This window comes from Oncorhynchus tshawytscha, linkage group LG01 (assembly GCF_018296145.1).
Source record: "Oncorhynchus tshawytscha isolate Ot180627B linkage group LG01, Otsh_v2.0, whole genome shotgun sequence".
Taxonomy (NCBI): Eukaryota; Metazoa; Chordata; class Actinopteri; order Salmoniformes; family Salmonidae; genus Oncorhynchus; species Oncorhynchus tshawytscha.
The window spans coordinates 50,511,105-50,527,305 of NC_056429.1; the positions used below are offsets into that span (position 1 = coordinate 50,511,105).

Here is a 16,201-nt window from a genome sequence, read left to right on the forward strand (position 1 = left end):
CCCATAGTCACTCATTCTTCAATGCCAAAATGTGTGAGACAACCTCACAATTCTAGTCTGTTTGAATCTATTCTCAGTAAGCTTCAAACCACACAGCTCTATTGCCTCAGGTCCTGAGGGAATCCATGTTACCTCAATCCCCAAATTATAAAAAATAGAATATAAATGTCAAATCTAGACCAACACTAATACTCCCCACATCCATAACATTAATTATATGCTAACACCATCAGTCTGTCATTATATCCAATTAGTACAATGGTGGCTCAGCGGTCTAAGGCACTGCATCTCAGTAATAGTGGTGTCACTACAGACACCCTGGTTCGATTCCAGGCTGTATCACAACCCGGCCGTGATTGGGAGTCCCATAGGGCGATGCACAATTGGCCCAGCGGCGTCTGGGTTTGGCCGGTGTAGGCCGTCATTGTAAATAAGAATTTGTTCTTAACTGACTTGCGTATTTAAATAAAAGTGAAAAAGAGACACTATATAGTAGCTTACAGTTGTTTTAAGAAGAATGCACATCGTTAGCAAGTGAGTATTGAAAGGATCCTCCTCGGCATAGCCAGTGTGTCAGAGGTGTCCTAGAGTACAGTCTGATGAAAGATAAATGAGATGGAGGATTGGAGGGGTGGAGGAGGAGTTAATGAGTGTATTCACCTGCAGCCGGAATTAGGTCAGGAGAGCCTTTCATGCTTGTCAGAGGGGTGATTCTGACTGCAGACAAACAGCGAGGACCTGAGGAGACCAGAGGAACTACCAACACAACAGACAGTGTACAGGTGGGGACAAATTGTGAAAAGTGAACAGGGGGAATAGTATACAGTTGCATTGACATGGAGGGGTGTTAAGTGTATTAATTGTCAAAAATCAAGGTAGCCCTTTCCTGCAGTTAATGACCAAAAGTGCCCTCTTTGGCCTCATGGGTGGAATGTTATTAATATTTTTCATAATAAAAAAATATTATTTCGAAAATCCGGTGTGTCTGTCTCAAACAGTTTTGTTATATTTCACTTCAATCTTTTGTGATGTATATAAAGTGTCATATTGGGAACTCAAAATATAATACACTTCAACTCGATATCTGCCATTGTACTGTACAGGTGTCTTCTTTTTTAAAGCCCATAACCATATACGTGAGGTGTATACTTTGTTTCAAAGTAGATTTGTTTAAGACTACCAAGAATCACTCTGTGTGACCCTGATTTAGCCCACTGCAGTAAAAGGTTAACAAGAGAGATGCACTATGTATTTTTTGTTAACAAGAGAGATACCATCCCCTCTCACACCCCCTCCATTCGATCCCTGGGTGTAAACAAATGTATTTACCTGAACCTCACGGGTTAAGCCAAATAGTAATAGTATGGGTTAAGCCAAATAGTAAACCCCTGTCTTTCTGTATTATACAACAGATTTGAGGGAATTTGGGGCCAATGAGCACTGCAATACTTAACATTGTAGACATTGTAGACAGTTATTACATACACATCATCCTCATGAAATAAAAAAACACCCATAATTTGAGACAAATAACATCGAGGTTTAGTGGAGCTGGAAGACAGATTGCAGAAAGGAGCTGATAGTGGCAGATCGCTGTAACAATGACCTTTGGAAACATAAAGGACAGTGGACCACTGTACTTTTGACTACAGAGAACAGAGCTACAAGTGTACAGTAACAGATGTTACGGACAATTGTTTAACTCATTTAAAATGATGTGTAGGCTACATCACATACAGAATGGTGATGAAATCTTGCATCTTACCATGTAACTTTCCCTCAGATGAGTAGACAGCATTTGTGTGCCCCCTTCCCCTAAACTGTCAATGCCATAAATGCATGCCATCTCTAACTCTGCCCACTCTAACCTATGTATGTTAGCCCTCCCTCATAAAATAGCACTTTTGTTGTTGTTCATTGCTTTTGCTTGTTTCTCAATGCTTAGTTGATTGACTAGAATGTATGGTTAGTGGTGTAACATACGATAAGCATATTTCTGGTGTGATTATGCTGCTTCAATTATCAAAATTAGCTTGATCATTACACTCAACCAAATGAACAGGCATTGTGATCAAAGGTAGGAAAGAAAGACCCTAAACATCACTAAAGCCTTCAGGGATCACAGAACTGAGCTATGCAGTATAATGAGAGATATGAGAAAAATAAGGGGATGAAACTTACTGTAGGATTGTTCAAATCTCACACTGCCCTCTGTTGGTCAGCCCTGGAACAAAATAAAGTCAGAGGGAGAGTTATTGTAGAGGAAAGCAGATTTGAGCAAAATACATTAATTTACAGCATAGTAGTCCGTTTTTTTATGGGCCATCATGGGAGACCAGGAAGTTTGAGCAGCAGTTTGTTTCTAAGCAGGAATAGGCTGGGATATAGTCGAAACTGACAGTAATCAGGGATGGTGGAAAATACTTGTTTTGACAGGGGATGTGGGACCTCTTATTTGCGCACGCACAATTTATTTATGAGCATAATAGTAAAGGCATGTCATTTAGCTGTAAATGTATTACCTTTAAATATGGTATGAACACAGCCAGGCATGATGTTTTCATCTGATTGTCAAACGAATCACTTAAAAAAATAGGCTACCTGTGCACGTTTGATCTACTCTATGGTCATGTTACCCTGCTCAGAAGTTGCATGCATCTGACAGATCGCTATAACATACTGTATGATGTGGTTAGTTGATACATAAAAATACCTATCCAGGTGTTGTAAGTATCTTGGCATTTCAAAGGAAAAGGCAGAGGAAAGCGCATTATAATTGACGTGTCCACTGATGTCCGCACGCGTCACGGTCCTGGCCAGTCATCTTTGCCTACTCAGGCTACTGTTACCTCTATTCCTGATATTTTTCTGCATGGAATTTCCAACATTTGGTAGGCTATTTGTTAGCCAACTTGTCTATAATTAGATAGGCCTACATGCATCTTTTCTGTCATTACCTGCAGACTTAATTTGGAGGCCACAGGCAGAGGCCAGTCTTCAAAAAATATGTTACCTTTGCACATTCATCCAAAAAATTCCAGCATTCAAACAGTCCACTGTGCACCTGCCAACTTTCCTTCAATTCACAAGTGGCTGAAACTATCTCAACAGAGAAAGCATCCAAGCAGCGAAACAGCGCCCCTCTGTTTAAATAAATGTAGCCTATGTATCTGATGCTGTCTGGAAAAAAATGAGTATGACATACCACTCTTTTTGGCCAGACAGCATTAGATACATGGGCTACACATACACCGCATACGTAAAGTATTCATACCACTTCACTTTCTTCCACATTTTGTTACGTTATAGCCTCATTCTAAAATGTATTAAATGAAATGTTTTCCTCATCAATCTACACATAATACCCCATAATGACAAAGGAAAAACAGTTTTTTAGAAATGTGCAATATGTGCCATGTAAGAAAGCTAACGTTTAAGTTCCTTGCTCAGAACATAGGAACATATGAAAGCTGGTGGTTCCTTTTAACATGAGTCTTCAATATTCCCAGGTAAGAAGTTTTAGGTTGTAGTTATTATAGGAATTACAGGACTATTTCCCTCTATACCATTTGTATTTCATTAACCTTTGACTATTGGATGTTCTTATAGGCACTTTAGTATTGCCAGTGTAGCAGTATAGCTTCCGTCCCTCTCCTCGCTCCTACCTGGGCTCGAACCAGGAACACAACGACAACAGCCACCCTCGAAGCAGCGTTACTCATGCAGAGCAAGGGGAACAACCACTCCAAGTCTCAGAGCGAGTGACGTTTGAAACGCTATTAGCGAGCACCCCGCTAACTAGCTAGCCATTTCACATCGGTTACACAAGCCTAATCTCGGGAGTTGATAGGCTTGAAGTCATAAACAGCTGCTGGCAAAACGCACAAAAGTGCTGTTTGAATGAATACTTACGAGCCTGCTGGTGCCTACCATCGCTCAGTCAGACTGCTCTATCAAATCATAGACTTAGTTATAACATAATAACACACAGAAATACGAGCCTTAGGTCATTAATATAGCCGAATCCGGAAATTATCATCTCGAAAACAAGACGTTTATTCTTTCAGTGAAAGACGGAACCGTTCCGTATTTTATCTAAGGGGTTGCATCCATAAGTCTAAATATTCCTGTTACATTGCACAACCTTCAATGTTATGTCATAATTACGTAAAATTCTGGCAAATTATGCGGCACAAACTGTTGCATATACACTGACTCTGCGTGCAATGAACGCAAGAGAAGTGACACAATTTCACCTGGCTAATATTGCCTGCTAACCTGGAATTATTTTAGCTAAATATGCAGGTTTAAAAATATATACTTCTGTGTATTGATTTTAAGAAAGGCATTGATGTTTATGGTTAGGTACACATTGGAGCAACTCTACGCACCACATCGATTATATGCAACGCAGGACACGCTAGATAAACTAGTAATATCATCAACCATGTGTAGTTAACTAGTGATTATGATTGATTGATTGATTGTTTTTTATAAGATAAGTTTAATGCTAGCTAGCAACTTACCTTGGATTACTGCATTCGCGCAACAGGCAGTCTCCTCGTGGAGTACAATATAATCAGGTGGTTAGAGCGTTGGACTAGTTAACTGTAAGGTTGCAAGATTGAATCTGTCACGCCCTGGTCTAAGTATTTTGTGTTTTTCTTCATGTATTGGGTCAGGCCAGGGTGTGGCATGGGGTTTTTGTATTGTGGTGTGTTTTGTCTTGGGGTTCTGGTGTGTTTGTATTGGGATTGTAGCTAGTGGGGTTATCTAGCAAAGTCTATGGCTGTCTGGAGTGGTTCTCAATCAGAGGCAGGTGTTTATCGTTGTCTCTGATTGGGAACCATATTTAGGCAGCCATATTCTTTGAGTTTGTCGTGGGTGATTGTCCTTAGTGTATTTGGTCCTGTCTCTGTGTTAGTTTACGCAAGTATAGGCTGTTTCGGTTTTCGTTACGTTATTGTTTTATAGTGTTTGTATTTAGATTCGTGTTACGTTTGTTGAATAAACATGGATCGCAATCTACACGCTGCATTTTGGTCCGACTCTCCTTCACCACAAGAGAACCGTTACAGAATCCCCCGAGCTGACAAGGTAAAAATATGTCGTTCTGCCCCTGAAAGAGGCAGTTAACCCACCGTTCCTAGGCCGTCATTGAAAATAAGAATGTGTTCTTAACTGACTTGCCTAGTTAAATAAAGATTAAATAAAGGTGTAAAAAAAAACTTGAAATCGGCCCTAATTAATCGGTCATTCCGATTAATCGGTCGACCTCTACACTCTACCATAAAGGCCTGATTGGTGGTGTGTTGCAGAGATGGTTGTCCTTCTGGAAGATTCTCCCATTTCCACAGAGGAACTTATGGTTAAAAGCCAAAGAACCCTTATTCGGCACTATATAGAAGAAAAACAATGTGTGTAGAAAGAGAGGAGAGGGAGAACAGGACATATGTTAATCTGAGCTGCATCAGTGGAGCATGCAGGAACAAGGCCACATGAAACACAGAGGCAGTGAAACACTTCCAGGTTGTCCTCCAATGTACATCGGCAAGAGGACTGATTTAAGAGGCACTCAGAACACTCCCATTTATATTGTCCACTGCAGAAAAGGTTGCAATTGAGTTAAGATGCAAACAGAGAAACATTTGCTCTCTTTCTCCCTCTCGCTTGCTCACACGCTTGCACGCGAACTAGATGTCAACCGATTCATCGGAATGGCCGATTAATTAGGGTCGATTTAAAGTTTTCATAACAATCGGAAATCTGTATTTTTGGTTACCGATTTGGGCATTTTTTTTTTTTTTTTACACCTTTATTTAACTAGGCAAGTCAGTTAAGAACACATTCTTATTTTCAATGACGGCCTAGGCACAGTGGGTTAACTGACTGTTCAGGGGCAGAACGACAGATTTTTACCTTGTCAGCTCCGGGATTCAATCTTGCAACCTTACAGTTAACTAGTCCAACACTCTAACCACCTGCCTCTCATTGCACTCCACGAGGAGCCTGCCTGTTACGCGAATACAGTAAGAAGGAACCACCAGCTTTCATATGTTCTCATGTTCTGAGCAAGGAACTTAAACGTTAGCTTTCTTACATGGCACATATTGCACTTTTACTTTCTTCTCCAACACTTTGTTTTTGCATTATTTAAACCAAATTGAACATGTTTCATTATTTATTTGAGGCTAAATAGATTTTTATTTATGTATTATATTAAGTTAAAATAAGTGTTCATTCAGTATTGTTGTAATTGTCATTATTACAAATAAATAAATAAATATCGTCCGATTAATTGGTATCAGGTTTTTGGTCCTCCAATAATCGGTATCGGTATCGGCGTTGAAAAATCATAATCGGTCGACCTCTAACGCGAACCCACGCGCACTGTACACAAACACACACAGACACACACACAGTTGGGGTTTCATGACATCCTCCTGAAATTAGGGTAAGTCTTTTAAAACACTGAATCATAAATCTCCCTTGCAGACAAAAGAGAAGACGTGAGAGCTAACAGTGTACACTACGCTAGGTAAACACATCAGTGCAGAGATCGTTTTAGTCCTTATTAGGAAGAGGGATGCCTCCGAACAGAGAACGTCGGTAGTCCGAGAGAGAGAGAGAGAGAGAGAGAGAGACAGAGAGAGAGAGAGAGAGAGACAGAGAGAGAGAGAGAGAGACACACAGCAAGAGAGAGAGAGAGAGAGAGAAAGATTTGAGAGAGAGAAACAGCAAGAGAGAGAGAGAGAACGATTTGAGAGAGAGAGAGCAAGAGATTTGAGAGAGAGAGAGAGAGAGAACGATTTGAGAGAGACACAGCAAGAGAGAGAGAGAACAATTTGAGAGAGAGACAGCAAGAGAGAGAGAGAGAGAGAAAGATTTGAGACACAGCAAGAGAGAGAGAGAGAGAGAGAGAGAGAAAGATTTGAGAGAGAGACACAGCAAGAGAGAGAGAGAGAGAGAGAGAGAGAAAGATTTGAGAGAGAGACACAAAGAGAGAGAGAGAGAGAGAGAGAGAGAAAGATTTGAGAGAGACACAGCAAGAGACACAGAGAGAGAAAGATTTGAGAGACAGCAAGAGAGAGAGAGAGAGAGAGAGAAAGATTTGAGAGAGAGACACAGCAAGAGAGAGAGAGAGAGAAAGATTTGAGAGAGAGACACAGCAGCAAGAGAGAGAGAGAGAGAGAGAGAGAGAGAGAGAGAGAGAGAGAGAGAGAAAGATTTGAGAGAGACACAGCAAGAGAGAGAGAGAAAGATTTGAGAGACAGCAAGAGAGAGAGAGAGAGAGAGAAAGATTTGAGAGAGAGACAGCAAGAGGGAGAGAGAAAGATTTGAGAGAGAGACAGAGAGAGAGAGAGAGAGAGAGAGAAAGATTTAAGAGAGACAGAGTGAAAGATTTGAGAGAGAGACACAGCAAGAGAGAGAGAGAAAGATTTGAGAGACAGCAAGAGAAAGAGAGAAAGATTTGAGAGAGAGACAGTAAGAGAGAGAGAGAGAAAGATTTGAGAGAGAGACAGAGAGAGAGACACAGCGAGAGAGAGAGAGAGACAGCAAGAGAGAGAGAGAGAAAGATTTAAGAGAGAGACAGAGAGAGAGAGAGTGAAAGATTTGAGAGAGAGACAGAGTAATGTCTTTATTGTTTTGAAACTTCTGTATGTGTGATGTTTGCTGTTAATTTGTATTGTTTATTTCACTTTATATATTCACTTTATATATTATCTACCTCACTTGCTTTGGCAATGTTAACACATGTTTCCCATGCCAATAAAGCCCTTGAATTGAATTGAATTGAGAGAGAGACACAGCAAGAGAGAGAGAGAGAGAGAAAGATTTTAGAGAGAGACAGAGAGAGAGACACAGCAAGAGAGATAAATGGAGAAAGATTTGAGAGAGAGACACAGAGAGAGAGACACAGCAAGAGAGATAAATGGAGAAAGATTTGAGAGAGAGACACAGCAAGAGAGAGAAATGGAGAAAGATTTGAGAGAGAGACACAGCAAGAGAGAGAAATGGAGAAAGATTTGAGAGAGAGACACAGAGAGAGACACAGCAAGAGAGAGAAATGGAGAAAGATTTGAGAGAGAGACACAGCAAGAGAGAGAAATGGAGAAAGATTTGAGAGAGAGACACAGAGAGAGAGACACAGCAAGAGAGAGAAATGGAGAAAGATTTGAGAGAGAGACAGAGAGAGTGAGAGTGAGAGAGATAAATAAAGCCCCAATAAAGCCCCTTGAATTGAATTGAGAGAGAGAAATACAGAGACAGGTCTAAGCGCATCTGAGCAGTGCTCAGGCCAAGATCAACAGGAGACTGCGATAAGCTGTATTCAAGTAAACCTGCAGTACTGAGAATCTCTACCTAAATGCACATTCTCTAGATCTGGACAATTTGAAATGATTTTAGAGCCTATTTAACTTCAACAAATACAGGTCAATTTGCCTCAGTGACATGCACACTGAAGAACAAATAGATATTGTACTAAATTGAGAAACTCAAAACCCAATTTCCAATCAAATTAATTTTGGCAGTCTGTTTAGATGATAAATGATAGTACTCTGCACTCAGATATCTAATGAGAAGTCTGATATAGGTCGTTAGCTTAAAGAGGCCATGAGGTGGCTTCCTGACAACTGTTTCCCGCCACACTGTGACATCAGTAAGACCTCTGGACATTGATCATTCATTAGCTAAACAGGGGGAGGGGGTTGAGTTGGGAGAAAGAGGCTGAAACCTGACAACAGATGAATTGACAAGAATGAATGACAGTGACAGTGCATGGATATTTCTGCTGAAGATATGATGAATCCATTGCCATTCTATAATGAGGTAACTTTCATTGCAGTATGTAATTCCCTGCACCAAAGGGACTTCATTACCAATTACTAAAAAAAATTTTTAATTTTTTTTTAATCCAACTCCTACCGCCTCTTGCAGGTAGTCTGCAGGTAGTCACTTATAGTGTATTAAAGTTGTCAAAAGTGTAGTATTTGGTTCCATATTTGTAGCACGCAATGACTATGTTAAGTTTGTGACTACAAACTCATTGGATGCATTTGCAGTTTGTTTTGTACTTTACTGAAAAGTTGCTAGATCGAATCCCCAAGCTGACAAGGTTAAAAGATATTGTTCTGCCCCTGAGCAAGGCAGTTAACCCACTGTTTCCCAGACTAGGTATCCCTCTTTCCCTTTCCTCTTGAGAGAGAATGAACATAGAGCTCTGTTTATAAAAATAAAAAACTACTTAATAAGTCACTAAATATGGGCAGATTTTTTAAAAATACAGTACCAGTCAAACGTTTGGACATACCTACTCATTCAAGGGTTTTTCTTAATTTTTAATAGTGAAGTCATTACAATGATGAAATAACACATATGGAGTCATGTAGTAACCAAAAAAAGTGTTCCATTTGAGATTATTCAAAGTTGCCACCCTTTGCCTTGATGACAGCTTTGCACACTCTTGGCATTCTCTCAACCAGCTTCACCTGGAATTCTTTTTCAACAGCCTTGAAGGGGTTCCCACATATGCTGAGCACTTGTTGGCTGCTTTTCCTTCACTCTGCAGTCCAACTCATCCCAAACCATCTCAATTGGGTTGAGGTCGGGTGATTGTGGAGGCAGGTCATCTGATGCAACACAAACATCTGGGGCTGTATTCACAGACTCTCAATGGCAGTGCAGTCTATAGAATCTTAGTCATTATTATTATTATTCATCATTATGCACTCCTCTGAAACGCTTTGCTTTATAACATGCATTATGACATCACATAATTCCATGGCAGCAGATTGACTGATTGCATTATGGGTAATGTAGTCATTATACTGTTTCCAAATTGGCCTACAAGTGCATACATCATATGCATTGAGACAGCACTGTTAACTGTAGCAACAGGCATTCTACGGTATTTTTGCCTAAAATGAAGGAAATCGAAACAAAATTGCAGGAGTAGACCCCGTCACAAGGTTGTGGCTTATTATAATTTAGCAGTGCTGTAAAGTAGTTTTTGGGGTATCTGTACCTTACTTTACTATTTATATTTTGGAAAACCTTTACTTTTACTCCATTACATTCCTGGAGAAAATAATGTACCTTTTACTCTATACATTTTCCCTGACACCAAAAGTTACTCGTTACATATTGAATGCTTAGCAGGACAGGAAAATGTTCCAATTCACGCAATAAACAAGAGAACATCCCTGGTCATCCCTACTGCCTCTAATCTGGCGGACTCACTAAAATGCTTTGTTTGTAAATTATGTCTGAGTGTTTGAGTGTGCCCCTGGCTATCCGTAACTTTAAAAAACAAGAACAATGTGTTGTTTGGTTTGCTTAATATAAGAAATTTGAAATCATTTATACTTTTGATATAAAATATATTAAAGTATATTTTTGCAATTACATTTTACTTTTGATATTTAAAGTGAAATTGACAACATTTGATCTACTTTGCAAATATGAAACAAACAGACAATCATAATATCAGTAAAAAAAATGTCAAATTCCCAGTTTATGCTACAAAACCAACTTTGAGGTTTTAAAAATAGGTTATATTTGAATTAAAATTCCATGATGTACAGTAAGGCATTGTTGGCAGAAGAGATGCATGATTAATATAATTCACAAATAGATTTCTTGGTAGTCCAAATATTGCTACCAGGTTGTAAATCATAGCTGGCCTGGTACATTGTTTGCTGCCTTCACCCAATCGGGATGCACTATTTCAGTTTCAATGACTCATTATTTTGGACAAACAGATTAATGTAACTAAGACTGGGAATGTCAATACAATCAATCTAGCAAGGACAATGATCACAAGTCAGTCAGAACGTGGCTAATAGGCTAGCATGTCTATTTCTGTAGCTCTTATTTAGAAAGCTAAAAACACAGAGCCTACCATTAGCTAGCTAGCTGCTGGGAGGATGTTATGTCATTAGAGGAGTGGGTGAGTGACCAACCTTTTCCCCTCATATCGTTTTTGTTGTTGTATGGCTACAGCTAGATGCAGGTGTCATTTGGTTACTAAGCAAAAAAATGGAATCGGTTTGCAAGCTAGCTGAACGACTATTATCCAATTAGCATATCTCTTGCGTTTGTAAATTGACTCTGGCTCTGATTTCAGAGCACTCTCATCTGAGTGTGCCAGAGCGCAGAATAACTGATGAATTTACTAACGTACAACACCCACTGAATATGACCGGTGTCAAAGAAAAAAAAAGTAACAGTTAGTCACGAAAGAGAACATGTAAACAGTTGCTACTGCCTGTAAACACACATTCTAGTTCAACGTGAATGATGGCAGGCCCACGTTGCAAATGGCTTATTTGCATGAAGGCCTACAGTAGCTCTGATTGGCTGTGGCGAACTGGTCTGTCTAGACTCCGGTCCTGGACGAGAAAGATGTTCTTATTAGGTTTTATTTGCTGCAGTGTCTATTAATTGTCTATACGCACGGCCGCTTTCCCACTCTATAGTGCTATAAAATGTTCACAAATGCCTTACTAAACGTCATTGACAAACATCCTAACAATTTATGAAAACATGAAAATGACCATATATAAGTGCTCGCATGTCAGAAAATGTACAAAAAAGTGTCATATTCTTCCTCAAGTAGTATTTTACTGGGTGACTTTCACTTTTACTTGAGAATTTTCTGTTAAGGTATCTTTACTTTTACTCAAGTAAGACAATTGGGTACTTTTTCCACCACAATCATTTAGATTACATATTTACATTACATTACTTGTGTTAAACAATTTCAGTCCCTACAGGATTTTGCTGAAATTTGTTGTGATATTTGCGGCAATTCTGTCATTTTGCATGGCAATATGCAGATGATTTTGTCCAATTTGTCCGGAAAATGCGCTGATGAGGGAAAAGGTTTGTTAAAGTATGTCTTGATTGTGTCATGCCCTGATCTGTTTCACCTGTCCTTGTGCTTGTCTCCATCCCCTCCAGATGTCGCTCATCATCCCCGGTGTTTTCTGTCTCTCTGTGCCAGTTCATCTTGTTTGCCAAGTCAACCAGCGTTTATCTCCTAGCTTCTATTTTTCTCAATCTCTGTTTTTCCTAGTCCTCCTGGTTTTGACCCTTGCCTGTCCTGACACCGAACCCACCTGGCTTGACCATTCTTCCTGCCCTGACCTTGAGCCTGCCTAACGCCTTGTACTGTTTGGACTCTGACCTGGTTACTGAACCCCTGCCTGTCCTGACCTCGAGACTGTCTAATGCCATGTACTGTTTGGACTTTGAACTGGTTTATGAACTCTCGCCTGTACCTGCCTTTTGCCTACACCTTGTGTTATAATAAATATCGGCGCTCAACCATCTGCCTCCTGTGTGCATATGGGTCTCGCCTTGTGCCCTTATAGATTGAACCATATTATGCAGTAAATGTGTCGTGAAATTGTGAGCCCTCTTTCTGTACGGCGATGATGGATCAGTTTTGTGCGATAATACCGCAATGAGTTGACTGTTTTATGAGGAAAGAGTAGGTTGATTGGTCAAATTTGAAATCTCTCACATAATATGTGGGAGATTGTTGATTTTTGCAAAAAATAATTGCAATCGCAGGATCCTGGAGGGACTGCAAATTGACATTTACATTCCATATGTTTATACAGTGGGGTCTGGAGTTATTTACACCCTTGATAAATATGTGGGAAAATGACTGTATAGAATAAATAATTTAAAAGTATGTGGACACCCCTTCATCTTAGTGGATTCGACTATTTCAGCCACACCCATTGCTGACAGGTGTATGACATCGAGCACACAGCCATGCAATCTCCATAGACAAACATTGCCTGTAGAATGGCCCGTACTGAAGAGCTCGGTGACTTTCAACATGGCACAGTCATAGGATGCCACCTTTCCAACAAGTCAGTTTGTCAAATTTCTGCCCTGCTAGAGCTGCCCCGGGCAACTGTAAGTGCTGTTATTGTGAAGTGGAAACATCTAGAAGCAACAACGGCTCAGCCGTGAAGTGGAAGGTCACACAAGCTGGCATGCCAGCAACAAATGCTGACACTACACATCCAAGTATAGTAAAAGGGGCACAATAAATAAGAAAACCCATCAAAACAAAGGAGAAAACAACATTGCTTTTTGAAAAGATTTGTAAAGATTTTTTTAAAGATAACAAAGCTTTTTAAAAGATAGATTACTCTCCATAAGGTGGGATTCAGGACTAACAGAGAAAGTCTTATTAATTATATAGTAAATATTATCAGCAGAGGTTCCACAGCACAGAGAGCTACCCTTCAGCAGAAACTTTTTCAAAACCAAGAATCATCTCAAAGCCGGAGCAAGTTGTGTAGATAGATAAGATGCTTGGAAGATGTCATGTGACAAACTCATCCCTATTATAATATTTAAGGAGCCCAACACAACTGCTTGTGGTGAATTTCCCATTTTAGAAGAGAACATTGTTTGCCAAAGGAGTACATGCCACTGTGTATATATACTTATGGTTATAGAAAAGACATACAGGAAAAACACATCTTCTGCATCACTTCAATTTCCATCACTAGATATGTTCTAGAGTGTTTTCAACACTCACTTTAAGTACACACACTTCCCTTAAAACCCTCTCTTAAAAATAGGCATTTCCAAAATACACAAAACTCTGCAAATTACATCACATTAAGATCACAGCTTACCAACAAGATTCTTTGCAAACCAGATCAACCAGCCTTGAGTAGGTAGCTCTCTCAGACAGTCACAACAGCCTACAAGACTCCAGACAGTCCCTCTTTAAGATCTCTCTCTCTCCTCAGTCTTCTGAGACTAACTGGGTGAGGTGATACGGACTGGCCCCTGCACCCTCTGCTTTAGGTGCCCAGTTCTGACCTTGAACCAGACCAACAAGGGGGTCTGGTTGCTTTCAGCACAAGGCTTACCCAGATGGACCCGTCATCGCATGCCACCTGGGAATGTGGCACCCACTCAACAGCTGCAACAGATAATTTCAAAACATTTGGCCCCACATCCAAATCCAGTCCATGCAACATAGACTGGACATTACAAGATGTTTGGAATTAGATACTGGACAACCCTTGGGCTTGACTCACAAGCTCCCTTACTGATACACTGGTCAGTCATACTGTGTCATTTCACTAAGTTCATTATCAACAACTATGGTCTCATTAAACTGTAAAACTGTATGGTGATTAACAGTCGAGAGGATGTGATACTAGTACAGTATGTACTGTGGCAAGAAGAAGTATATGAACCCTTTGGAATTAGCTGGGTTTCTGCATAAATTGGTCATAAAATTTGATCTGATCTTCATCTAAGTCACAAAAATGGACAAACACAGTCTGTTTAAACTAATAACACACAAACAATTATACGTTTTAATGTCTTTATTGAACACACCGTGTAAACATTCACAGTGCAGGGTGGGAAAAGTATGTGAACCCTTGTATTTAATAACTGGTTGACCCTCCCTTGGCAGCAATAACCTCAATCAAAAATTTTCTGTAGTTGCAGATCAGACCTGCACAACGGCCAGGAAGAATTTTGGACCATTCCTCTTTACAAAAATTTTTCAGTTCAGCAATATTCTTGGGACCGCTCTCTTGAGGTCATGCCACAGCATGTCAATCGGGTTGAGGTCAGGACTCTAACTGGGCCACTCCAGAAGGCATATTTTCTTCTGTTGAATCCATTCTGTTGTTGATTTACTTCTGTGTTTTGGGTCATTGTCCTGTTGCATCACCCAACTTCTGTTAAGCTTCAATTGGCAGACAGCCTTACATTCTCCGGCAAAATGTCTTGATAAACTTGCCAATTTGTTTTTCCGTCAATGATAGCAAGCTGTCTAGGTCCTGAGGCAGCAAAGCAGCCCCAAACCATGATGCTCCTTCCACCATACTTTACAGTTTGGATAGGTTTTTCATGTTGGTGTGCTGTGCCCTTTTTTCTCCACACATAGTGTTGTGTGTTCCTTGCAAACAACTCAACTGTAGTTTCATCTGTCCACAGAATATTCTGCTGGTAGCACTGTGGAAAATCCAGGTGCACTTTTGCAAAAATTGTGTTTTTTTTTGGACAGCAAGTGGCTTCTTCCGTGGGGCCCTCCCATGAACACCATTCTTGTTTAGTGTTTTACGTATAGTAGACTCGTCAACAGAAACTTAACATGTTCCAGAGATTTCTGTAAGTCTTTAGCTGACACACAGGATTCTTCTTAACCTCATTGAGCATTCTGCGCTGTGCTTTTGCAGTCATCGTTTCCTTACAGCCACTCCTAGGGAGAGTAGCTACAGTGCTGAACTTTCCCCATTTATAGACAATTTGTCTGACCGTGGACTGACGAACATCAAGGCCTTTAGAGATATTTTTAAAACACTTTCCAACTTTATTCAAGTCAACAATTCTTAATCCGAGGTCTTCTGAGATCTCTTTTGTTTGAGGCATGGTTTACATCAGGCAATGCTTCTTGTGAACAGCAAACTCAAATTTTGTGAGTGTTTTTTATAGGGCAAGGCAGCTCTAACCAACATCTCCAATCTCGTCTCATTGATTGGGCTCCAGGATAGCTGACTCCTGACTCCAATTAGCTTTTGGAGAAGTCATTAGCCTTGGGGTTCACATAATTTTTCCAAACTACACAGTGAATGTTTAAATTATCTACTCAATATGGACAAGAAAAATGCAATCATTTGTGTGTTATTAGTTTAAGCACACTGTGTTTGTCTGTTGTTGTGACTTAGATGAAGATCAGATCAAATTGTATGACCAATTTATGCAGAAATTCAGGTCATTCCAAAAGGGTTTACATACTTTTTTTTGCCACTATATATTTTTGCAGTAAAATGATGTAATGAAATAACTCCTGTAAACTCAATGTCACTGCCAGTGACTGAGAACAGCTGTTGTGTGCTGTAGCAATCTTTTAGTCTCCACATGTTTGAGAACTGCTCTCTGTTTGCTTTTTAAAAAATAAACAAAAGGTCAACGCTACCAAGTTGAACTATGATACACCTCACACAGCCCTGGACCCTACTATATTTCGGAGTTTTCCTTAAATGTGATTAGTGTTCATTTCCAAAAGCTCTCACCAAGAGATCTGGTGTACTACATCGAGAAAGACAGAGAGCTGTTACATAATGTAGTTGACTTTTGCTTTGTCAACAAACGGCAGAGAGGAGAGAAGCTGTCCAGCGCTCAGTGTGGATCTCACCAAACA

At 40.0% G+C, this 16,201-nt stretch overlaps 1 protein-coding gene across 1 annotated transcript in view; it reads right to left on the bottom strand.

The window, feature by feature from the left end:
• The window catches only part of LOC112252676 (sorbin and SH3 domain-containing protein 1-like), a 55,636-nt gene extending 41,754 nt beyond the window's left edge, over positions 1 to 13,882 (bottom strand). Inside the window, exons 1-3 of the mRNA XM_042328150.1 lie at positions 13,668 to 13,882; positions 2,182 to 2,224; positions 661 to 756 (exon numbers count right to left, since the gene is read on the bottom strand). Of these exons, the coding sequence (XP_042184084.1) occupies positions 661 to 694 (34 nt within the window). The 5' untranslated portion in view covers positions 695 to 756; positions 2,182 to 2,224; positions 13,668 to 13,882. The remainder of the gene's footprint in view (positions 1 to 660; positions 757 to 2,181; positions 2,225 to 13,667) is intronic.
• Positions 13,883 to 16,201: the final 2,319 nt, after the last annotated feature.